The sequence below is a fragment of the Carassius auratus genome, unplaced genomic scaffold (genome assembly GCF_003368295.1).
Source record: "Carassius auratus strain Wakin unplaced genomic scaffold, ASM336829v1 scaf_tig00033206, whole genome shotgun sequence".
Classification (NCBI taxonomy): domain Eukaryota; kingdom Metazoa; phylum Chordata; class Actinopteri; order Cypriniformes; family Cyprinidae; genus Carassius; species Carassius auratus.
Genome location: NW_020526059.1, coordinates 47,833 through 73,754, shown reverse-complemented (window position 1 = coordinate 73,754; position 25,922 = coordinate 47,833). Strand labels below are relative to the sequence as shown.

At 37.4% G+C, this 25,922-nt stretch overlaps 1 protein-coding gene across 3 annotated transcripts in view; it reads left to right on the top strand.

Annotated features, from left to right (window-relative positions):
- The window catches only part of LOC113081123 (rab11 family-interacting protein 4A), a 44,773-nt gene extending 23,031 nt beyond the window's left edge, over positions 1–21,742 (top strand). Inside the window, exons 4-15 of one of the 3 annotated variants that reach the window (XM_026253161.1) lie at positions 4,208–4,446; positions 4,563–4,730; positions 5,477–5,611; positions 9,819–9,854; positions 10,375–10,474; positions 10,671–10,774; positions 11,327–11,467; positions 11,568–11,649; positions 19,201–19,338; positions 19,421–19,576; positions 20,052–20,195; positions 20,589–21,742. In XM_026253161.1, coding sequence (XP_026108946.1) covers positions 4,208–4,446; positions 4,563–4,730; positions 5,477–5,611; positions 9,819–9,854; positions 10,375–10,474; positions 10,671–10,774; positions 11,327–11,467; positions 11,568–11,649; positions 19,201–19,338; positions 19,421–19,576; positions 20,052–20,195; positions 20,589–20,705 — 1,560 coding nt within the window. In that variant the 3' untranslated portion in view covers positions 20,706–21,742. The remainder of the gene's footprint in view (positions 1–4,207; positions 4,447–4,562; positions 4,731–5,476; positions 5,612–9,818; positions 9,855–10,374; positions 10,475–10,670; positions 10,775–11,326; positions 11,468–11,567; positions 11,650–19,200; positions 19,339–19,420; positions 19,577–20,051; positions 20,196–20,588) is intronic. The other 2 variants (XM_026253162.1, XM_026253163.1) reach the window with 2 other exon arrangements.
- Positions 21,743–25,922: the final 4,180 nt, after the last annotated feature.

Genomic DNA, 25,922 nt, shown 5'->3' with positions numbered 1-25,922 from the left:
ACTGTTGCTCTGCCAAGGGAGAGGAGTGGATGAACATTTTGTGACCGACCTTTTGAAGTCAGTGGTACACTTCTATGATTGTGCCTGGATGTTAGAGCAAATAAATTAAGAACCAAATTTCCACTTGTCTCAACATGTCTTGCTTTCAAATGGATGCCTACACATGCTCTAAAATAATAATACGGTAATTTGCTAAGCCAAATGCCCCTGCAGTGTTGATTGTGTAACTGCGGCTCTGGATGACCTTTCTCTGTGTTTGTTGGGTTGCCGTTTTCAAGGTCAATAAAGAGTTCAAAGGTGTTTCGCTTTGGTACCGTCCAGGGAAGGGCGGCCGACAGTTTTAGAGCCCCGAGAGCTGGATTATGACTCATGGCTCCTGCTAAATCCACTCTGCCTTTTGTCTGCTGACTGTGTAGGCAGCGAGATGGCCAGCTATCCAGCCGCATTTCCACTGAGATCTCAATCAAAACCAGCCAAACGGAGTGGATACAAAAATGAGCACCCAGCTTGAATGTCAGTCACTAGCATGTTTCTGTTGTTTTGATCTTAGCTAGCTAGTTTACAGGTGCATTAGGGTCACTAGCCAAAACTAGCATTTAGCAAAAACAGTCATTTTAAAGGTAAAGCTATTTCAAGATACAGGGTTTAAACTCTTAGTACATATTGCTTTGAGGCAGGGAATCAGGTGGTCCAAAATGTTTGTTTGAAGTGGTTTGTTACCTGAGAAATCCCTAAAAGCAGCAGCTACTGTGTGTGGTGGGGATCGCTGTTGTCTTTGAGAGGCTTTTCTGTCATGTTCATGTGCACACTTGACATTTCTTGTGAGCTGAACTTGAAAGGCTGTGAATATGATGGTGCACTTTGGACGCTAGCCAGAACTGACTGAGTGTTGTGTTTGTTTGTTTGTTTGTTTGTGTGGGTTGCTGTCATCTTAAGGTGGCAGATCTGTATAGAAGTGCTGATCGTCTCCAGATTTGCAGAGAAAATTTGCACTGTTTTCACTGAGGAGAATAATCTAATAATGTATGTGAGTGAGACATCTAGGTGCATTCCACCATCACACATCTTCTCCTAGACTTCACAGACAAAACTTCTCTATTATTTATAGATCTGAGTGCTTTGGGACATGTTGTGCATTTTAATGTTTTCAGGCATGCTCAGAGACAAGGAAATAGTGTCGCATTAATCAAGTTTTGTCCATTACCATTCAAAAATCTGGGGTTGGATTGCTTTTATGCTTTTGAAAAAAAGTATCTTATGCTTAGCGAGGCTGCATGTATTTGATACAAAAATACAGAAAACCATAATGTTGTGATTGTGAATATATTATTAATAACCAATTTCTATCGGAATATATTTCAAAAAATGTAATTTATTGTGATTGCAAAGCTGAATTTTCAGCAGCCAGGTCATAAGCATTAAATGCAAAATCATTCCAATTTGTAGATTTTCTGCTCATGAAACATTTCTTTATTATTATCAATGCTTAAAACAGCTGTGATGCTTAACATTTTTGTGGAAACCGCTATCCCTTTTTTTCAGATTTCTATGATGATCTGAAAGTTCAAGATAACTGCATTTATTTGTAGTAGAAATTTCTTGCTGAATAAAATAAATTATTCCTTAAAAAACGAACTGACCCCATACTTTGAAATGGTAGTGTACTTTCTGACCATTTCATTTAATTCACTCTCTCAAATACAGAACTTTAATTATTGGACTGTCCCTTTAAGCCAAGTAATAAAATAATATTGCTTTCGGTCAGTAATGACATAAAAGTGTCTGTTGATTGCACAGTAACCATCGACAGAATCCCACTTACACTCTGCAAGAATACAGCTGCTTTGACACGGCCTGGACATCACTATGTGTTTGAATCAATACCTGGCTACATATTCCAGAACAGAATCTCTGGCTTTTAATGATGATCATCCCTCCAAATCAGCCCACTGTGAGCACTGTGGACACACTGGTGGGTGTATTTGAGCTCTTAGCATCCCAGATTTATTTTGATGCAACTTAGTCTGTACTCAGCAACATTGCATGAAACGCTGAAGGTACGGGTGGGTCAGCAGTACTGCAGCATGACAGTATTAGTCCATTGTCTTAACCTTAAAATCTGCAGACAGCAAAATCTGCAAACTGACCCTGCTTTGATTCTCAGTTGTAACATGAAAATACTATTCTGATACCTGTAGTTTTGATCAGTAAAAGTCTAACTTACAACAACTGCATTAAAGTGAAGCTTCCCTTCATTGGTATTTCTTTTAAAGAAAATGTGTCCGTAATATGAATCGTAAGTTAATCAGCCACATAAAATCAAGTCACTACACCATATACACAGAGTTGAGTGAAATTATAGTACCAGTTTATTATAACTGCTTTCATCAGTGAAATACATATAACTCTATTTAGTATTATGTTTCTTGGTTTAAAAAATGGTATGTGTATTAATGCATGCCTAACATTAAAAGCAGTCTGTCAGTAGAAGAGGTTAAATAATGAATGTTAAGTCTAGGCATTCCAGACGGTGCTGTCTAAGGGGGGCTGGCAGATTCAGGTCGGTTTGGACCAAAAGGGGTCTTAGTTTCTAGCTCATTTATCTGGGCTCTCACTGCAGGAGACCCCTGCTTCTCCTCTTACATTACTGCAGTCGGAGGGGATCTGATAGGGCTGCATTCATCAGTCGCTGCTCAGCAGGGAGGACCTCTATTTTGCTGTCAAAGCTTCACATTAAGACTATGCAGATATCGCTCATCAGTAATCTGCTCCTCCGCTCTTATCTCCAAAGATCCAGCCATGTGGGAAGAATCAAAGTTTTCCTCAGATTTGTGACTAGACCTAAGATGTTCAATCCTGAAGCTGACCGATACATCTCCTTTTCGTAGGCGTATTCTCAGATCAGACCGGACAGACTAGAAGCTTTATTCCTCAAGCCCTTTTTAATAATTGCAAAGGACTAGTTTAAAGACTGTGTGTGTATGTATATATATATAATATATATTTGTTTGGTTGGTTATATGCGAGACATGTTGGTTCTACACTGCAGATTTCCTTAATCAGTATAAGTTGTAATAAATATTATTTGAGTAGATGTTTTAGAAGAAAATACTATTTCATCAATCTATTTTCAAGTTTTGTTTAATTCAGTGTGTCGTTTTCATTTTCATGTGTGACCTACAAAGGAGGGTAACGGACCCACTGAGGTGTGAATGTGAGGGGGTCACTTCAGAAACACACTGCTGCTCTCACTGACATACACTCAGATATGAACCAAATGCTTTAGGAAAAGGCTGAGTTTGTGATTGAAGGAAATATATATATTTTTCAAATATGTTGTACTGTATATTATTGAGGAAAGAAAAATGAGGAAGAGGTAAAAAAATATGGTAAAGGCTTAGCATAAAGCGTAAGGGATCAAAGGAGAGTAGAGCAGCTGACTCTTACATTCCTGTGCTAATCAAGCAGTAGTAATATAGAGAGAGCAGTAAAGATTTTAAGATCTAAAGCTGTTCTATAGGGAGCCTATAAGGCCATTTGAGTGTTTGTTTACACATAAGCATTATGTTAAATTAGGATAAAATATCAAACTGACTGGCATTTTAACAATCTCTTATAGTGATAATTATTTTGCTCTGTCTGTGCAAATAACAATGAGCCACTGGGCAACATCAGCTGATTCCCATTGTCCTCCTGCCATTGAGATGTGACGTGAATTTTAATAACTAAATTAATATTTTGAACTGCAGCTGTTGTAGGACAGAATGGATGCAAAAAAAAAAAAAACAGTCAAACCTTGTGAGAGTCGGAGAAATGGTGGTGTAAACTGGAGATTATTTAAATCTTATTTCACTTTGAGAGCACTATTTCTGTCATGCAATCATGCAATCTAAATCCTCGGCCTTTTCTTCTCTTTACACTCACTATTCGTCAGTCACACCAGTTCACCGTGATGACCTTTGTCCTGTCTTGGCGTCCGTTGTGTCTTATGGGGTTAATGAGCAAAGTTTCCATAACCTCTGACCCATTATCTTTTGTGTCCCTCTGAGAAAGGTCTTCTTGAGTTCTCATGTCACCTCACCAAGTTGTGTGTGTGAAGAGACCACATAGTGAGTCAGAGAGTAATCTGGTCTAGTTTTGATGTTACATTTTGATTTTTCAGCAGTATGACTTTATTCAACAGCTTTTGCATGATATCTGTTTGCAGCACGGGGAGGGGCGTCTGGGACCCCCGATCATTGTGTGTACGCGGCCGTACCCAGAGTGCCAGCTCTATTCTGATGAGGACGCAATGGGCGGACGGGACGTGCAGGAGGCAGACATGGACAGTGCAGGAGACAGCGGGGCAGGGTCCGAATCTTCTGAAGGAGGACGTCATGATGAGAAAGGAGGAGGACTGGGAGGACTCTTTCTGCGTGGAAACAAGTCAGCATCATTAATGATTAGGTTTTCTGTTGTTGCTGTTTTCGCATTATTTGAGCTTAAGAAGTCAGAAGTTTTTAACATTTAATCAAATGAATGAACTGTGAGAGTTAAAGTGAGCGGTGTGGGTTTGGTTTCAGCTGTGGTCAGATGGTGTCGTCAGCAGCCGCTTCAGTGATCTCAGTGGAGGAGCAGTTTGAGGACTATGGAGAGGGAGAAGATGTGGACTTCACTCCCAGCAGCCCCATCCCTGATGATGACACACGCACCAATGGTTTCTCTGACTTGGGCTCCTCTCTGCCCTCCAGGTTAACTAACTGACTTTAGCACACCTCTCACATCAAATCCTGACATATGGGGTTGTTCTGTATGTTTCAGTTGATTGCATGGATGAATAAGGGGGAATAGCATGAAACCAAACATGAAAAAGGGGAAGCAAAAACAAGTAAAAATAAAAAAAAGAAATTATATTTTGCTTAATTATTATTTTCATGGCAATTAAGCACATCCTTACCCAAGACATAAGCACAAAAAAATAAAGTAAAAATAAAAAAGTGCATTATGTCAATGGTCATTTGCATGTGCTTAAAATGTTCTTTCTGGTCAAAATAAAATGTTTGCACAATTTCAGAATTTAATTTCATATTTTTGGATTACGACAGATATATTTTCATAATATTTACTAAGACTTTTATTACTGCATAGTAGTTATAATTCTGACACAAATACACTCTCTTCCATTGATGCTTTTGACAGCCATTAATCAACTCAATCAATTGTTAAACATAAAATCACAACAGCCAATAATTATGAAATGCTTTTGGCATCACAGTGGGAGTTTTGTATTTTTAGCTGTTCTCATTTGCTCTGTGTGATTCTGACTGAATCAAGCATAATCCTATCATGAAATCAATAACATATATAGAATATACATTCTTTTCCAACCACGCAAAATGTGAAATATCTTGCCATTTCATATTATTAAATTAAGTGAGCAAGTACAATCTGAATGCTTCTACTGCCAGTGTTGTTCAACACTTGATGGTGTTTGCAGTGCGGGTCAGACCCCTCAGAAGATCAGGCACCTGTACAACAGCGAGCTTCTGGATGTTTACTGCTCTCAGTGCTGCAAGAAAGTCAACCTGCTCAATGACCTAGAGGCAAGACTCAAGAACCTCAAAGCTAACAGGTAAGAGGCGACAGAGTTTGAGATGAGCATGTTGCTAATATAATAGCATGTTACTCTAATGGAGAGCTACAGGGATGATGTATAGTATTTTTGTTATGCAATATAGAAGTATAACAGTTTAGCATAACACTGGTTCCCACAACATAAAGCCAGTCGGATTTTTCCATTGGCTTTTCGATTATTGCAGAAAATAATCTCTGTGACTAACAAAAGTTTGATTCTTGTACATGTACATTTTGTTCATCAAGATAAAATGACAAAGCTTTTATGATTTTGAAGCCTAAATACTGTCGGTAGAAGTTAAAAGTTATTCATTAAGTCACCATCACTAAGCTTATGAAAACACTCTTTTATTTTAAACTCCAAACTCAAGTTGTAAGGCTGGAGTTAGTTTGCAAGAGTAAAGGTTTGAACACAATACATTCAGATTAGTGCGAAGATGAGTTTTCCTGTTTGGCATGATGATGTTTAATGTCACCCAAAAGTCCCATTTAGCTAAATGTTAGCAACAGCCTTTTTTTCAAGACACATAAAAACTTCAGAACAAAAATGTAATAAATCACATTCTTATTGGTGTATTGTATGTTGTAGAATAAAACGTGGAAATATGCTTCTGATAACCGCGGACCTTATTTCCAACATTTAAACAAAATCCCTTAAAAAAGCTTTAATCATGTGCTCATTCCTGCAGCACTCCGTAAGCATAAACATACGCAAGCATTGTAAAATGTAAAAATAAACCATTTTTGATTACACCCAAATATTTTTATGTGTATGTTTTTTTTATTGAGGATTGATTAAGATATAGGCCTTATTCCTCCGTCTTAAAGCTGCAGTTGGTAACTTTTGACGCTCTAGCGGTTAATAAACAGAACTGCTTTTGTCTTGCGGAAGAACATTGTAGCCGGAACTACTTCTCTCTGTTTATGTCTATGGAGAATCACAAAGGTACTGGGTTACTCCGCCGCGGTACCCCCGAAGCAATCTAAAATAGTCTGAATATAAACACTTATTATAGGTGCACCCTAGTGATTCAGGACAAGCTAAAAACACAGTTTGGAAAATCGCCCCCTTGCAATTATAAGATTCTATCTGACATTTTTGTCTAAATTGAGTTATTCCCATATTGTTATTCTGTGACAACTTATTTATATTATGTGATTTTTATTAAAAAAACAATAAGGTTCTATCCACACAGTCAAATGGAATGCAAAAACTTTGAAGCTCAATGTCTCAAAATTACTCGGAATGCAGACAGAACCTTATAACTCCAAGGGGACGAAATGGATTCATTGTGTACTTGCTTATTATATACATCTATTATATATATATATATTTAGTTCCCTTAACTTTGCAGCATCTATAGTTCATATTAAATGGCATAGCACTACACTTCTGAGAGGATTCTTTATGTTAACTGTAGGTAAAGCTAGATATATTTTTATGGGTCTCTTTAATCACCCCGGTCTGTCATAAGCTTTCTCGAGAGACGGTTTCATCAGAGGAACTGTTACCAAAGCAACAATGTTCCAGTCAAGGGTTTACTAATCTTCCTGAATGTTATCAGACAGTGAGGGGAAACTGAGCCCCTCAAGAAAAGCCTGGGGTGTTTAAGTGGGCGTGTGTGGTGGAATTTGATAAAATAATCCTTTTATTATTATGTGGACACCTAACAAATTTGGCACTTCAGGAGAATGACACTGCAATCTTTCATCTGTAACAAGATTTAAAGCATCGTGGGATTATAAGGTTTCCACCTCTGCAGCAGACACGATACTGCAGACATAGATCCTTATCTTAAAACCTAGTGAGATGCTTGCTATTGTAGGCAGACAGCTGCCTTCTAAGACAGCATCTGAACCATCCTGGGACTACACAAGTTATTTCAGCAGTATAGAGACAGACAATTGACTTAAATTGCATAACAGTATCTGCACACTTTTTCAGCAGCCTTGGTTCTGAAAGTAATTGCACTATTCATTTTTTTAATATTCATTTTCCAAAAGTCTTTGTTTAAGAGTTATAAGGTATAAACCAAAACCGCTAACTACCAGGAGAATAAATGCTTTCTAAAGTTTGAAAGTATGGTACACTTGAGTATGCACTCAACTGTTGCATCTTTAATTTCATTGTGAAGGGGGAGGGGCTACCAGACTCTGAGGGCCCTATCAAACACCCGGTGCAATGCGACGCAAGGCGCAGTGCAAGTGTGTTTGCTAGTTTCAGTCCGAAGCCATTCGCATTTTCCCGTCCAGCGTCACGTTGTTTAATTAGCAAATGCATTTGTGCTCATTTGTTCGCCCATGGGCGTGCTGGTCTAATAAAGAGGTGTGTTCAGGCGCATTGCTGGTGCAATGATAATTGAACATAGACTGAGCCATAGACCAACTCAAACCTGGTCTAAAGTCTGGCACAATGTTTTTTCTTTGTTATTTAAAGAGCATGTTAGTATAGGCGCAATGCCCGTACACGCTGCTTATTAAACACAGGGACGCACAGCAGCACACAAACATGACAAATATTAAACATTAAAGGATTACAATGCATAATAATTTTTCGTAGGCTAATTAAATATATAAATTCCTACATGTCATAATGGATAGTCATTGCACGTATCAGAATTAGGCTTTCTATGTGCTCGCACACGAGCAGCTCCGTTTCATCTCCGAGACGCGTTCTGTCGCGTTGCGCTTGCCAGATTCCACCGTGTAAATAGCAAATCTGTCATGGCACGAACACAACTGGCTCTTAAAGGGAATTGAAGATGAGACTCTGATTGGTTTATTTCACGTTACGCCCAAAAACGACCATTACTCATTAAGAGAATAGGGACAACCCGTTTAGATCATGCGCCCGTGCGCGCCAACCGTTTTTCCGTTGTTAAAATAGCAAAAAAATTTGGACATGCCCTGAGTGCACCTGCGCCGTGTGCTTTACACTTTGCATTTCTATCATTAAAATAGGGCCCTGATTCTTAATGACAAAGTAACCTTATAAAATTGCATAGTGCATAAGTGCATCATTTGGGACGCAGTTTATTTTTATATACTTTTTATATACTTTTTCATTTATTTATACTTTTCAGTATTGAATGAAATATGTGTATATTTAGCTACATCACTCCTTCTGCCACAATGGATTCTTTTTTTTTCACCGAGATTGATGCAGTGCCTTTTCATTTTTATTATTATAAATCATAATAAAACAAGGTGGCAGCATAATAAAGTGGCTACCTTTTGGAACCGAGCAAGAGACGCTGTTCAGTAAAAAGCTGTGTGATTTCCTTGTCTCTGGCTGAATAGGTGTGATGGGGAAGTTGGATCATGTGGCATTCTTTGGCCTTTAGCTATTAATCCGCTGGCATTTTTGGCCAAATCCTCCAGTGCATACTCTGCTGAAGTTAAAATGCATTCATGCAAGACATGATCAGCAGCACCACTATGGACTTCTCTGTAATGATCAGCAAACATTTGGGTTATTGTACAAATTAAGTATTATTGTATATTTAAAAAATAACACTAGGTAAACTTGAAGAGAGATCTGCTGTTGAAGGACTGTTTAGTGTGAAAGCCATCAGAAAATGTTATTTTGTACCAGCTACTTTATCAGGACAGCCCATGAACAACTATTTGTACCTGCCCTTTAGAGGGCTTGTGTGTGCATTCTGTGAGTGTATTCGTCCTCATCTCCCTTGGTTTGCAGATTGTCTGGCTTTGTTGTTGTTGTTGTACTTAAATGTGTTTCGTCAGTGCTGTGATAGCTGGGTTGGATTAGATATGAGGACAGGAGACAGAGCTGACTTGTATTTTCAGCGTGCTGTTTGAGTTCAGACCTGTGGGATGTAATGAGAGGAGGCCTTTAAAGAGTGACCTGGGTCACACAGTTACATAAACACAGGTTTATAATTAGAGTGCAGGTATTCTATTTTTACTGAGGTCCTCCAGACCTGTCTGATTATCAGTGTAATCTCATGACCTAGGACAAACTGACTGCAGTACATGATCTTGGCCACTTGGGGCAGTAGTGAATTTGTAATTAGTTACTAATTAGTTAGGTGCTAAAAATCTGTCTGCCTGTCTGTCTGTCTGTCTCTCTCTCTCTCTCTCTCTCTCTCTCTCTCTCTGTCTCTCTCCATTAAACTGGATTTGAACAGCATGGTATTTTATAATGTTTTAATACAGGGATTTCTTTCCGTTTCTTTTTACAGCCCAAACAGGAAAATTTCCAGTACAGCCTTTGGTCGGTAAGTCTCTCGTCTTTGTTATTTTCACAGGATCTGTAGAATATGAGATTACAAAGCGCTGGATTAAAACCCGTTGCCTGACTATCAGTGTGTGTGAAATCACATACTGAGTAGGTGCTACTTTTGAAATTGAACTTACTTTTTCACTGTAAAAAAGAATGTTCTATATAGCATATATATACTATTAATATTTTTATGAATTAAATTTGGATATACTACAGCCTCCATCCTGTCACATGACCTCCACTCCACTGCCATTCATAAATCCTCTCCCATGGCCTCATGGGATAGTAAACTGCCCTCAAATGCACACTCCAGAATTCTCAGTAGAAGTCATCAGGCTACTTTTTGCCTTTTGTTTTTTTAAATACTATAAATTTGAACATTTATTTATTTATTTTTTTGCATGTATGTTTTGTCCACTATATAGTACATCAGTATTTAACTTCGGATGCAGCGAAAGTCACCAGCTGTTCAGAGAGAAGAATGATCAGTAACAGTTTCTCTGTGTGTCCCACAGACAGCTCTTCCACCACAGTAACTTCAGCAGCAGTCAGGGCAGCACAGAGGACCTGTTCAGAGACAGCATCGACTCCTGTGACATTGACATCACCGAGAAGGTCCTGGAAGCACAATAATGTGGTCACTGTACACCCTGTAAATTGCTTAGGCTTAATGCATAAAATTAAAATGCTTTGGATGTACTTTTTAAGGCCACTGCAATATTGTTGTTTTCCTGTGAATATGATTCAGTTCAGAGAATGTTGTCTATATGAAATGTGTATTATATTTAGTTCTTCTGTATTTCTACTGCAGGTGAGTTATTTGGAAAAGAAGATAACAGAGCTTGAGAATGACAGTCTGGCTAATGGAGATTTGAAGTCCAAACTTAAACAGGAAAACACACAACTAGTTCACAGGTAAAGAGAGCTGACTATTAGTTACAGACACAGTACAGTATAGTGATCAATCTAATGTAATTATGTACATGGCTGATTTATTATTTATTACTTTATTTGTAATTCTACTACTATTCAAATGTTTGGGGTAAATAAAACTTTTTTGAAAAGAAATTCATACTTTTATTCAGCGAGAATCAATTAAGTTGATCTTAAGTTACATTAAAGACATTTAGAATTTTACAAAAGAAATAATAAAGTGCGTCTTGATAACACAACACAACTGTTTTCAACATTAAAAATAATATTATTATTAATAAATGTTTCTTGAGTAGCAAATCAGCATATTCATGTGACACTGAAGACTGCATTAATGGCTACTAAAAATGCAGCTTTGCATCACAGGAATACATTGCATTTAATTTATTAGTTATTATTATTTATTATTTCACAGTATTAATGTTTATGCTCTATTAATCCTTTGTCACATACATGATTTCTCGGTGATGTGGGCATGTTTTATACAGTATGTTTTCTGATGTCTGTATGTGTTTGTACATGTTTTCCCATCAGGGTACATGAGCTGGAGGAGCAGATCAAAGATCAGGAGACGCGTGCGGAGCAAGGTTTAGAGGAGGAGCTGAAGAGACACAGAGAGGCCTACAGTAAGATGGAGAGAGACAAGAGTACTGAGATTGAAATGCTTAGCAACAGGTACCTAATCAGGAAACTCACAAAAACATGAGGTTTCAAGAGCATTTTAGAAGGGCAGCATGTGGCATACTACTTTATAATGGATGATTTCACCCCACAGGGTCCAGCAGCTAGAAGAGGAGAACGCAGAGATGAAAGTTAATGTGTGCAGACTCAAGTCTCAAACTGAGAAACTGGACCAGGTCAGATATGCATCAAATCTCAAGCTCTTGAGTAGAAATCCCTTGACCATCACCACAACCACACAACCCACATCACATGAAAATATAGCAATATCTTGCACTCTCTTGCACTTAAAGTCTCACTGAAACACGTTAATGCACCCATTTTCAGACTATTACTTCTGACTTTAGACTCAGAAGTTCAGAAGTTGTCTTTTTAAAAGGCACACCATTATACCTAAAGAGTCCATATTGGTAACTTAAAGGGGACATATTAGTACCTAAAGTATATATATTAATACCTAAAAGGTACAAAAGTGTACCGTTTGAAATGCTTGACAGCTTTTTAAATGACAGCTTTAGTACCTTTATTTCTTAGAGTGCACTGAAGCAGGCAGTGAAATCCCTGGAGCTTGTGAGTGTTAACAGCACACTCTTTCATACTGCTTGCATTCGCTAGTGTAATGAGTGTGAAAGCTCCTGCCTGCATGACATTAGCAGCCCTGTATTTAGACGCAGAGTCTGTGAGGCTTTGATCTCTGAGATGGAGTGAAGCATTGTCCAGCAACTGCAGGACTTTCCATAAAGCTACAAAACTAGGTCATTGTCTGATTTAGCTAAAAAAGTAAAGGTCCTCTAGTGGACTAGGCTGAAAATGCATTTTTTTTTGTTACGTTACAAATCAGCTAAAGCTACATTTATGGTGAAATTGTTGTCAGATTTTATTGCTGATAGGAAATGCAGTGAAACATTAAATACAAAGTTGACACAAGGTTTTCAAAGATTTTTTAAGTGGATGAGACTGAGAGTCATATACTTGTAAGCCTATTGCCTACTTAAAAAAAAAAAAAAAGAAAAAAAAAAAAAAAAAGAAAAAAAATCCCAGCTGCATTGGGGTCCAAACTAGCTGCCAAGTGAACTGACTTGTCTTAATTACAAAAAAAAAAAAAAAAAGATTAAGTCATTTTTATTAGTATAGTGTTTTTATAATAAACATTGTTTCAAAGCAGCTTTTCAAGAACTATTACTGTTATATCTACAATGCCTTAAATTGGTACTCCACCCAAAAATAATTTACCATTTACTCATCTTCATGCCATCCTAGATGTCTTTAGTCTTTCTCCTGTGGGACACAAATGAATATTTTTAGAAAAATAATCCATCTCTGGGAGTCCATAAAATGCACATTTAAATACACACTTTACATCCATACACTCAGAAATAAATGATAATTATAAAAAAGTCAATATACATTTGGAATGACATGGGTTTTGTTCTAAGCAAAGGTAAACTGTTCTCAAAGTGATTGAAAACACGGCCTGTCATCTTTAGTAAATGTAAGCAGTTGTCAAAAAATGTGATGTTAGTTTTTACAAATTTAATTAGCAGTCATTTATGAGATGATGTTGAGAAATATGTGGGTATGGGTTTATTTGAAATCAGTAATGTCTTGCTGTAGACACTAGAAGGATTTTAGACAGAATAACTACATCCTTATAGTGGTCGACCGATTCCTCATTTCATGGTAGAGATTTTAGTCACTCACTATCAGAGATGTATAAAGTACTAGAGAACCATACTTGAGTAAAAGTACAAGTGCTCTATCAAAAAAGTGACTTGAGTAGAAGTAGAAGTGCTCTTTAAGCACCACACTTAAGTAGAAGTACTAAAGTATTCAACATTTTTTGTACTTAAGTATTGCAAGTAGTCTATTTTAAAATTTACTACTCAAGTACTGAAAGTAAAAGTAGAAGTATTGTGTTATGTAGCTATTAAAGAAAGTAGTCAAAAGTTTGAACATATTGTTTTTACTATTTCAAATGATTAACCTAAAGGACAATCACAATTCCTTTGACTGTAACTTCTTGTAAACAAAAAACATTTACTAGGGTTAGTTAGCCCAATTTGCAAAATGATGTCATTAATAACTTACCCTCATGTTGTTTCAAACCCGTAAGACATCAGAGGGTCATTTAGAATTTTTTGAAGCATCGAAAATACATTTTGGTCCAAAAATAGCAAAAACTAGACTTTATTCAGCATTGTCTTCTCTTCCGTGTCTGTTGTAAGACAGTTTAAAACAAAGCAGTTTGTGATATCTGGTTCGCGAACGAATCATTCGATGTAACCGGATCTTTTTGAACCAGTTCACCAAATCGAACTGAATCGTTTTAAACAGTTCGCGTCTCCAATACGCATTAATCCACAGATGAATTAAGCTGTTAACTTGTTTAATGTGTCTGACATTCCCTCTGAGTTAAAACAAACCAATATCCCGGAGTAATTCATTGACTCAAACAGTACACTGACTGAACTGATGTGAAGAGAGAACTGAAGATGAACACCGAGCCGAGCCAGATAATGACTCGTTCACGAGTCAAGAACCGTTTCTGTCCGATTCGTGAACCGAGGAGCTGATGATACTGCGCATGTGTGATTTAGCGTGAAGCAAACCGACACACAGAGCGTCTGGAACCGAACTGATTCTTTTGGTGATTGATTCTGAACTGATTCTGTGTTAATGTTATGAGCCCATGTGCAGTCAACGCCAATGACGCCATTGCATCGAGCGCAAAAGAATCGGTGAACTGTTTTCTTCAACTGGTTTATTGAATCGAACTGTCAGAAAGAACTAACGTTACTGGTCATCAGTGATGGGAATAACGGCGTTATAAATAACGGCGTTACTAACGGCATTACTTTTTCCAGTAACGAGTAATCTAATTGATTACTCTTCTCATCTAAATAACGCCGTTACCGTTACTGCCAAAAAATGCGGCGCGTTACTATAACTGATGATGAAGCTGTTCTTTTTTTTCATCAGACCAACTAGATCTCTGAGCGAGAGGCAAATACTTTTTTTTACTGTTCTTCCTTGGTTAGTGGACAGAGCACGAGACAAGCGCATAAATGCTGACGATTGGCTGAGGTAGAGTAAAATTTCATTGTAAGCCAATCAGAGGTAGAGTTGGGCGGGTGTTCGAAAGCACGCATAGATGGGAATTCGGCTCTTTTGACTCAGCTCACTGAAAAGAGCCAAGTATCCCAGAGTGCAGTCTGGACGATGGGGCGGGGCGACACGTTGGGGCGGAGCGACACGTGTCGCCCCGCCCACCTCAGCGGTTATTGGTTTATGATTAAGATGAGCTTATTGGTGTACAGATGAGTGACGATTTTACAGCTTATTGGTATAGAGAATTATGACGCTATTAGCAGGATTGGAATGCGGAAATAGACACTAAGATGAATAAACTTTTAATAAAATTAAAAAGTGAATATACATGTTGTGTTTTTGCATTTATTGTTGCATTTCCACAACATCCCGTATAAATACAAAGAGTTTTGGATTACGACGAACAGAATAAAAATAAATGGTCTACTCCCTCAATGGCTGTAGTGTAGACGCTACCTCGGCATTACTCGCTGGTTTGAAAATGACACGGCAATATTATGCGAAGTATGGTTACGTAGATAGTCATGGAGTACCTTGATTTATATATTCAAATAATATATACATACATATATATATATGTGTGTGTGTATATATATATATATATGTGTGTGTGTGTGTGTGTCGTGTGTGTAACAAATTGTCACCAGTCTCTGAACGTCACCAATAATATTCTGAACATTCCCTTGGCCCCTACGAAAATTTACTATGGTTCTGCTACAGTAACTATAGTAAAACTATGGTGTTTTTATAATTACAGCTCACAGTAATTAATGTGCCAACAAATATTTTTACTACAATAAATCCATGGTTACTTTTTGCAAGGAAGGAACAATACAGGTTCTAAAGAACTTGCCCAAAAAGACTTGTTACTTTCTGTTATTTGTTTTCTGAACTGCACTACTGAAAACCTCATTAATCCTCACAATCCTGTCACAGCTACACTAAGAATCCATTATGAGCAATGCATAGCAAATCATGTTATCATCAAATATGAGAAACCTTAAAGAATGATAGACTGATGTAAATGACTGAAACCTGTTGTCATGCACGTGTTTTCCATAGCTTTTTTATTAAAACATTATACAGTGCAAAGTTTAACTTTAAATTACATCAATTAATAATCAAAACCAGTTGATCTCAGCCCATTCTCTATTTCCCTTCAATGAACTTAACACACAAATGTGTTTCATGCCGCAAAAAAAAAAAAAAAAAAAAAAAACAGTCCTTGGAACAAAATCCTGTGTAAACAAAAGCCCAGAAGATCACCACGCCGGTCTCTTCCCTGTACCCTGGGTTAAACTTGAAAAGGGCTCTGCACTGCAAGTGTTCCCTGATGCTGTACATCCGTCTGAACTCGTTCCGGTCAGGAGACAGGAGGACAATTCTTCCAGTTGGCCACAACTTATAGTCCATCCATCATCCATCATCTTCCGCTTATCCGGGGCCGGGTCGCGGGGGCAACAGTCTAAGCAGAGACGCCCAGACTTCCCTCTCCCTAGCCACTTCCTCCAGCTCTTCCGGGGGGACCCCGAGGCGTTCCCAGGCCAGCCGGGAGACATAGTCCCTCCAGCGTGTCCTAGGTCTTCCCCGGGGCCTCCTCCCGGTGAGACGTGCCTGGAACACCTCCCTGGGAAGGCGTCCAGGAGGCATCCGAAATAGATGCCCGAGCCACCTCAGCTGGCTCCTCTCGACAACTTATAGTGTAAAGACAAAATACATGAAAGATAATAATAATAATAATACAAAAAAAGTTTAACAGCCTTCTACTACAAAATTCAATTGGAGAATGAGCATTAAACGGGGAAATCTTACTCTCTAGCCAGGCAAACTGTGCCGCTTTCCGAAAAACTTCGGAGCACATCCCTAAACCATCTGCAAACCAGAGAAAGTGTCAAATATGCAGAGTCACCCGCCGACAAAATAACTTCCCTGAGGATTTCCAGTGGAAGCTGTTGAATCAAAAACATACATAGGTTTATTTATACATGTATATAAAAGTTATTAAACATTATATAAACACTGAATACAGACAACCTTGCTTTAAACAAACTCTCATTAAAAACTCTATAGATTGTTGTCACAACTGCATACTCATTCTTTTATAATAACACTAATAAAATGTTAATATATACAGTACTGTGCAGAAGTAGTAGTGTTAGTATTTTCACATTGAAAAAAAACTGTTTTAAGCCAATTATTTATATATTTTGCTGTTGTGTGTCAGTAGGATATATTAGTTTACATTTCCACACATTCATTTTGCCATTAATTGTAATAATCCAGTGAGATATTTGTATATATTTGTATGCATGATCCACATGAAGATCTTTTACATTGAATATAAATATTTCTATCTTATATGGTGAACAAAATCCACATTAGATCGCAAACAGAAGTTATTTAAAAAACTTGCTGCTGTCTGAAAATGAATTAAGCTGAAATGTTTTTAAATGTCTTTGATGCTGATGTTAACTGATAGTTATATATTAAATAATCCACAGTATTGACCAATATAGTACTTGTACATAATACCAATTTCACATCTGAACAACTATGTAGCTGTAATAACTAAAATACCTCTGCATGTACACACATATGTAATTATTAGTTCTTAATGAATGTATGTGCACAAATAACCTGCTTTGCTGGACTCTGCCTGAAGACATGGTGAATGGTGAAGTTCTCCTCAGTGGTTGAGCTCTAAAAGAACAAATGTCAAGAGGTAGGTATATTGCTAGATATAGTACAGAGTAATGTTTCATGTAGCAACATTCAAACAGCTACATACATTTGGGGAGTAAAGCTGTCCAGGAGAACAGAACACCACCACCTCCTGATCATGTCATCCTGTAAAATAATAATAATAATAATATACACACAAAAATCATGCATGTCTGTTCAAATAACTTGACAAATGTGATGCCATACCTCTGTAAAATCGAACCTATGAACTAAAGCCATGTACAGAGTGTACTGTTACAATCCACAAAGAACAATAAAATGAGCAATTTATAACAATTATTAACAATAATTATTCAAATTGAACGTACCATGGATAAATAAATGATCGAACATCGCATTTCATATTATAAGATATTTACACAACCACCTTTACTCACCTCAAGCAATCAACGGAATAGCGTTATTACTCTGCTGCTGTAGTTGCCACCGTTCTGTTTGTTTCAACGCAAACTGCCCCCTGCTGGCTCGGAGGAAAATGTCAAAGGCGGGGAAAACAAATATGGGCGGGGCGACACGTGTCGCTCCGCCTCGAAGTGTCGCCCCGCCCCATCGTCCAGACTGCACTCTGGGGTTACCGGCTCTTTGGCTCACAAACGGCTCTTTAAATGACTTTGAGTATAATATTTCAATTTTTATTACATAATTATTTAATTTCTATAGGCTAAATTTGAAAAAATAGAGTCGGCTCTTCAGATATGCGAGCCAGCTCCCGAAGTTCAACTAAAAGAGCCGGCTCTTAGAGTCGGCTCATTCGCGAATCGCGAACGACTCATCAAAAGCTCATTCGCGAACGAGTCAATCCATCATCACTAACGCTCATTCGCGAACGACCCATCATCACTAACGCTCATGAATTGCGAACAACCCATCATAACGCATAGTCGGACAGGACAAGACACACAAGGAACAAACAACACAAGCTAGTCAGTCAACGAGAGACAGGTATGGCGACGAGCCCAAATAATCCAACAGTAGCCTTCTCTAAATAGAAGTATATACATTACTTTTTCCTTCAAGAATTTAAAGAAACAATAAAAGGAAATATCAAAAGTTCCCAAAAATCTATCGTGTTATTTGCATTGATCCACTATATAAACATAATATATACATACATGGCATTTGATTGGAGGCTAGTCTCACTTCAGATGTGTGTACAATGTTTCATGTTTCTGTTAATAATGTATTGTATTAAGTGTCCATTTCATTATAATATTCAGATTTATCATAAATAATTGAACATGCACATGTATTTTAAGTTCCTTTAAAGAGGGGTAGAGGTGAGGTCACATTTGAGCATTTAAAATTAAATTTTACTTGAAAGTAACGCAATAGTTACTTTCTTAAGTAACTAGTTAGTTTTAAAATTTGTAACTGAGTAACTAATTTAGTTACTTTTTGGAAGAAGTAACTAGTAACTGTAACTAATTACTTTTTAAAAGTAACTTGCCCAACACTGCTGGTCATCCGAAAACCGATGCAACCGGTTCTTGACTCGTGAACGAGTCATTATCTGGCTCGGCTCGGTGTTCATCTCTCTCTTCACAGCAGTTCAGTCAGCACGCGCAGTCTCGCTTCCTTCGCTCAATGATGTGCCAGCTTCATCAAACCTCTCATCTACAGTTCTGGTAGTGGTTTGTAATGGAATGATTCGTAACATTATTATAATTGTAACGAGTAACGATGCAGCACATAAAAAAATATCGGAGTAAAAGTATTAAACTCAGCGAAAATATGTACCGAAGTAAAAGTGGAAGTAGGAGAAAAAAAATAATACTCTAGTAAAGTACAGATACCGCCTTTTAGTACTTAAGTACAGTAGTGAAGTAGTTCTACTTCGTTACTATACATCTCTGCTCACTATGTATATTTGTGCACAGGAGAAGCAGCGTATGACAGATAAACTGGAAGACACAAGCCTGCGTTTGAAGGATGAGATGGATCTGTACAGGAAAATGATGGATAAACTTTGGCAGAACAGACATGAGTTTCAGAAGGAGCGAGAGGCCATGCAGGAGGTAGCACAGTGTCATTGTAATCACAATTATACACATAAACATAAATCTCCAGACCTCTCACACAATCCACATGTGCATGTAGCTGATTGAGGACCTGCGGCGTGAACTGGAGCACTTGCAGCTCTTCAAACTGGAGACTGAGAAGCCCGGCCGTGGACGCAGCGCCGCAGGACTGTCCGAGTACAACGCCAAGACTCGAGAGATCGAACTGGAGCATGAAGTAAAGCGGCTTAAGCAGGTACAGTGCAAAGAGTTAATACAATAAACATAAAATATTTATAAATAAAATAATTATAATTAATTGCATCCAATACAATACATTCCACAATTCTAGCCATTTCAAGAACTTCACATATATCAGGGTTCACACTTTTTATGACCAGTGAATTAACATAATACCAGTCTTTTCTTTTGTAATTATGAGATTAGATGTTTCAAATCACAAACAGAAATTTAAGGAAAACAAAAAATCTTAGATAATTAGAAGACATTTCTGACATTTCCAGGCCTGGAAATCACACTTTAAAATTAGAGCTGATTAAAGCATACCTTGATTTGAGCTTATTTTAATTCAAGTCAAGCCATTTTGTGGCTCTGTTGGAAGTGTGCTGAGGCCCCCTAGCGAGAACCACTGCTAGATATTATGTACACATACTGTTTACCTGCTTGCATTCAGTATGATTTGCACACTGATGTGTTTAAAATTCTAACAGGAAAACCATAAACTCAGAGACCAGAACGATGATCTGAACGGACAGATTCTCAGCCTCAGTCTTTACGAGGCCAAAAACCTGTTCGCATGTCACACCAAGGCCCAGTCACTGGCAGCAGAGATCGACAATGCCTCCAGAGATGAGGTGAGAACAACATTCACAGTGTACAGAGACATAAAGAATACTGAACCTGGTCCCGTCGAGGGACGGCATATTAGTCCCCTCTCCCTGTGCATTACAGTTTGGGTATTGTCGTTTTACTACCTTACTGCCAAAAGTGAAGCCACAGCCATATTTCTCCATTTTCTCAAGTTATATAGTACTGACTTTGACAGGCAAGTTTTATTAAAATAATTACTGCTTTAGGTAGCCTATAATTGACTACTGAATGATTCTGTACATAATATGTGTTTTTATGTTTTGTTGGCATTTTTCATTTACATTAAGAGCATTAGAAGATGTTCGAATCTAGAGGGACTCAGGAAACGTCCTTTAGCTTTAAATAAAAGTCTGTCTCTCATTTGGTCAATCTTTCAGCTGGTTGATGCTTTGAAAGAACAAGAGGAGATCAACTTCCGTTTAAGGCAGTACATGGACAAGATCATCCTGGCTATCCTCGACCACAACCCCTCCATTTTAGAGATCAAGCATTAGGCTCCTGAGAGCGGATAGAGGACTCACACTCGGCAGAGAGCTCCCCCTTCTGGCCAGGGGTGTGAAATGCACCGCATCTGCCCCCTTACACCAAGTCATCATGTATTTACAGAGCAAAAGGTCATGTTTCTCGTGTGCTCCGTCTCACACATGGGTCACGGTCTCCCTCACTATTCATGTCATCACGCTGAGCGTTTAGGCTGTAGAACTGACAAAAACATGTGCTGAAACTAGAAACTAGAGTAGAAGTGTACTTTTCACTCTCAGTTATATACACACTACCTCTGAGTATGTACAACTCAGTGTTGTATTCTACACATGAACAAAACAAGTACACTTATATTAAATATCACACCGTGTAGGAGAGCTTTACATGCACCCTATGGCATGTGTGGGGTTTGTTAATATTATTTAAGCATTTAATCAGCCCTCAAGAATTTCTTTCAGTTTTAATCAATGGACTGGGCAACGGGAAGACATACTGAAATAATCAGCAGATAAGGGGACTTCTTTTGAATGTTCTCTGCCAACATACATTGTGGTCTGCTGTTGAAACAATAATAAAATGCCAGTCCATCCCAAGATCCCAACACTGCTGTTAATGGCTGATGCTTTTAGTCTGGCTGAAATGATCTTACAGCTTCTAACTAACTAACTAACTAACTAACGGGTCTGTGCTTACAGTACTATCAGCTTCCTTTCTGTAGAGAAGCACAGGTGAACTAAGTGAGTACAGCCGACACAGTTATACAATATAGTATATACGTATAGAAAGACAACTCGATTGAAAATGTCAAAAAAGAAAGGTTTATTTTTCTTAGATGTTTGGATGAAATGGTCCGCTGAAGTTTAAGGAAGAGATGGATGTTATAAATGATGAATGAGAGGTAAATGATTATGATATAATTATGTCTTCTTGTTGAACAAGAACTATAAAAGTCCCCCAAATGATGGTCATAATACAGTCTGCTTTAAACATTTAGATCAGGGTCAGTGTCTGTACTAGAACAATGCATTGTCTGAAATAAAAAAACATATGCAAATCCATATATAAAAAGGTATATATATATATATATATATATATATATATATATATATATATATATATATATATATATATATATATATAACCGTTAAAAAGTTTGAGGTCAGTAAGATTTATTTTAAACAAATGTATTCAGCATAGATGCATTATATTGATCAATAGTGACAGTAAAGACATTTATAATGTTACAAGTGAGTTTGATTTAAATCTATTCTGCTTTTTAAACCATTAATGAAGAATCCTCCAAATATTAAGAAATGTTACTTGAGAAGAAAATCAGCATATTAGAAAGATCTCTGGGGGATCATGTCACACTGAAGACTGGAAACTGTATTGTTAATAAAAATAAATGTAGCCTTGGTGAGAAAAAAAGACTTCTTTCAAAAATAGTGAATCTTACTGATCTTAAACTTCATTGTTTTTTTGGTCTTGGTCACTTGGACGATATTGTACATCAGAGCCATGGGTAAAGGAAGCTGCACATTTAATAAAAGTGCTTGAAGTGTACATCTCATGAATGTATCGCCATGCCACACTATTCTGTATTCCCATATTACCACTTTCCAGATTTAGCTAGTCAACTACTATGTGAATCAGTGTTTTCAATTCTTGTGTAGTTTGGGAAAGGAGCCAATACTACTACATGCTCGATTGTCACAAACTAGTTTTGCTTTGTTGCACAAATTATACTGAATCTGTTTCCTTGCATGGTCTTAATCTCTTTCTGTTTCTGCCCTTTATTTGGAATGTAACAGTTAATGTTTCGGTTGTTTCAATAACTATTAATCTGATCGGTTCTAGAGGAACTTTTATATCTTTCTGTTCTCTTTGTGTTGTAGCATTTTTCACTCATTGTAAATGTTGTACAGAAACTAGTTAATATTTGTATTGATGTACCACTCATCAACCTTAATGAATAAAAGAAAGGCTGTCTTTTATACAGTTTTATGAGAAATGACAAGCAACTAAGTAATGTATAAATCATTTGTAACTTCTGAAATGACATCACACCTTGCTCATCAGTGCTGATGTGACAGACAAGACTAGTTCTTCATTATCAATCTAAAGAAAGGAAATTTGATTTGGAGCCGTTAGTTCTGAAGAAACGCATATATCAAAACCTTAATGTTTCATATAATTTCTGTTTAACATCTGGATGACCAAACCCTGACCCATTCACAGCAACAATGTGATTTTTGCACATTTGAAGTGTTGTGCTGTGTCTGTGTCCACTGTTACAGGTAGACGTAACACAGTTTGACATTTTTCTGTGGGTCATGGTTTACAAAACAAAATGTTTTTTGTTGTTTATGCCTTTTTTGTTGTTATAGACAAAGATGGACCTTTCTTTTGTCCAGTGTGTGGGTATGTAACTAGATTACTATTACTCATTTATATTTACACGAGTAGAAAAGGACAAATAAAAAAGCTTTCAGAAAATTCAATAATAGTTTAAAAGCCTCAAGAGTTTGAAATGTACAATAAATGACTTGTTTTGGCATGGTTTAAAATGACAAGAGTATTGAATTCTTTGTCTTCTCCATCAGTTTTTAACACATGAATAGATCGATTTTAATTTGGAAACAACTTTGTTTCAGCATGCACAAAGTGTAACGTTGTCTTCATCTAGTGGACAAAGCCTGCATCATCACAGCAGGCCAGGATATATATATAAAGGCAATTTTGATGATAAACAACCATTTATATTTGTATATAATGGAAAATCAACAATTATGAAATTCTTAAAATCTATTATTTTTAATGATGGCGACTCTTGGAGCAATTAATGAAATATAAAAACGATTTAGTATTTTTTTTAACAGGATGGATTTGTGTCAAATCTATTCAAAGTGATCTAAAAGAATTAGTACCCTACACAACACTCTTGAAAATAAAGTTTATTTTGTGGCAATGATAGCTCCTTGAAGAACCTTTAATATCCAATGAACCTGTCCATTGCACAAAAGTTTCCTTAAAGTGGTAAAAAGGTTTCTTTAGCTCTTAATGATCATAACACACAATGGTTCTTTTAAGTTTGCTGTTCACTGAAAGGTTCTTTGGAGAATCAAAAGTAGTTCTATCACATCACTACAAATATTTCTATTTGGAATCTTCGTTTTTTAAACTATAGCTAAATCCAATTTGAAAAGCAAGAATTTTATATATTTTCTTATCCCTCATAATCTTCAAGTGGCACTTATTCTGCCTATGGGATGTAACAGTAGTTTGTGACAATGTACCATTCTGAAACCACCCTAAATTTGGATTTCTCAAGGTGCTGTGAAGTCTGCAGATATAAAAATATAGACCAACCACAATATCATCTTTATTTAGCCAGAAACGGCACTGCCACTGAGTTTACATGTGATTTAACTATAACTTCCCTAAAATAAGTGAATAATAGTTCAGTTCAGATGGGAAAGTTACACACTTGTCTGGAAATTCTGGGAATGACAAGGATGTCTGGTTGTTCTCATCTGCAGATCCTTCCGCTTTCATTCACAATGCAGGAATTTTTAATAGGCGATTACATGAAATGTAAAAAAATATTATTGATTAGAGATTGTTTATGACTTAAGTAATTTACAGTATAGCACGTTTATTGAATCTAGTTTACACGAGCACTCTTTTAACGTCCTCTTGAATGATCCACCAGGGGGTGCTACGGAGTTTTCTAAACATTTGAACCTACTGTTGAATTGAAACCAATGAACCGAGGTGATTTTTTTTCTACGACTGAAACAGAAATATTCACAACGACTCAACTAATAAGTCCATCAACAAACGAAGATTAGCTTCAGTTGCCATTTGGTATTTTTTCTTTCTTTTTTTTTTAGCTAGAGGCGGCAATGCTGTTTTCCAACATCTCAATGTGTGTTTATCCCACAGACCCTCAGAGAGCTTTCATGTGCCTTTAATTGGAACACATAATAGTCACATAATAAACTCACATGTAGCCTATAGATGTGCAAGTCTCATGATATCTGAGCTTCACTTGGCATTCCCAACATAAAGTATTTGTATTTAAACAATATCCTCATTCTTGACATTGCTGAGGCTCTGATAAGCCAGTCACCTCCTGCACAATTCTCATTAGACACATCCAACAAGAATGTGCTCCTCAAGAATGACTTGCATGTGTTTTATCACAGCTGTCCAAACAAAAAGCCTCCCAGACCCTGTCTCCGGTATTCACTAAACACCTCTTTTGTCTCAGGTTTTGGGGGGTTTAAAGGGATATATTTAGAAAGAGAGGACTGAAATGGTTGCTCAGCTAGAAGATGATGTGTTGTTGCCAAGAGAGGGTAAAACAACGTAATTGCTTGTTATTATCAATGATGAAAACAGTTGTGCTGCTTAAGGATTATTTGATGAATAAAAAGGTAAAAAAAAAAAAATCAAACTAATGCATCCTTGCTGAAACTATGTCTCTGTATATTTGAGAGTGAACTGAATATTACAAAAAAAGGAGCCTTTTATACTTTAATAATTTATTGAATCTTAGGCGTTACTTCCAGAGCTGAGCCAAACTGAGTAGTTATTTGTGAAAATAGCTTTTTGACTATTGTTTAACATTAGCATGTGTGGTCCAAAGTGATCTCAGCAGAATTGTTATTTTTTTAAATAAAAGATTATGACATAATTTTTTGCTTTGCAAGAGCATGCAACAATAAAATGCTCACAATGAGCATGCTTTTCAGAAGTAAATAGGGTCACTTTTGAAGTTGACTTCAAGCTATTAGCCCTATATGTTTTAAATGGGCTGTCAGTGTTGCTGTAGCCCACAGCTGTTTCCCTCCCACAGCAGATCTCAGAGTCTCTACTCGCCTGTCAGGTTGTGTGCTACATTACCTCTCTGCTCGGGGAATGTATCGCTTTATTTGGGCCAGGCACGGCTGCTCCTCATGATTGAGCACTGCAAGGTGTGAATGACCTCCTTCTCACAAGAGCAGGGAGGACGTAAGTGAGCAACCCAATGTGCAGGGGTCTGTCCCACTTTCAGGCTTTTCTCGGATCTCCGTTCAGGATGGGCTCATCTTGGACTTCAGCCAGAGACTTTGGATCACAGCTGAGAGTCACTTTATAGTCTGCTGGGATAGATCAACAGTACTGACCTGATCCAACACTCATAAAGCATGTTAGTGTGGAACGTTAATCAGCCCCGTTAGATC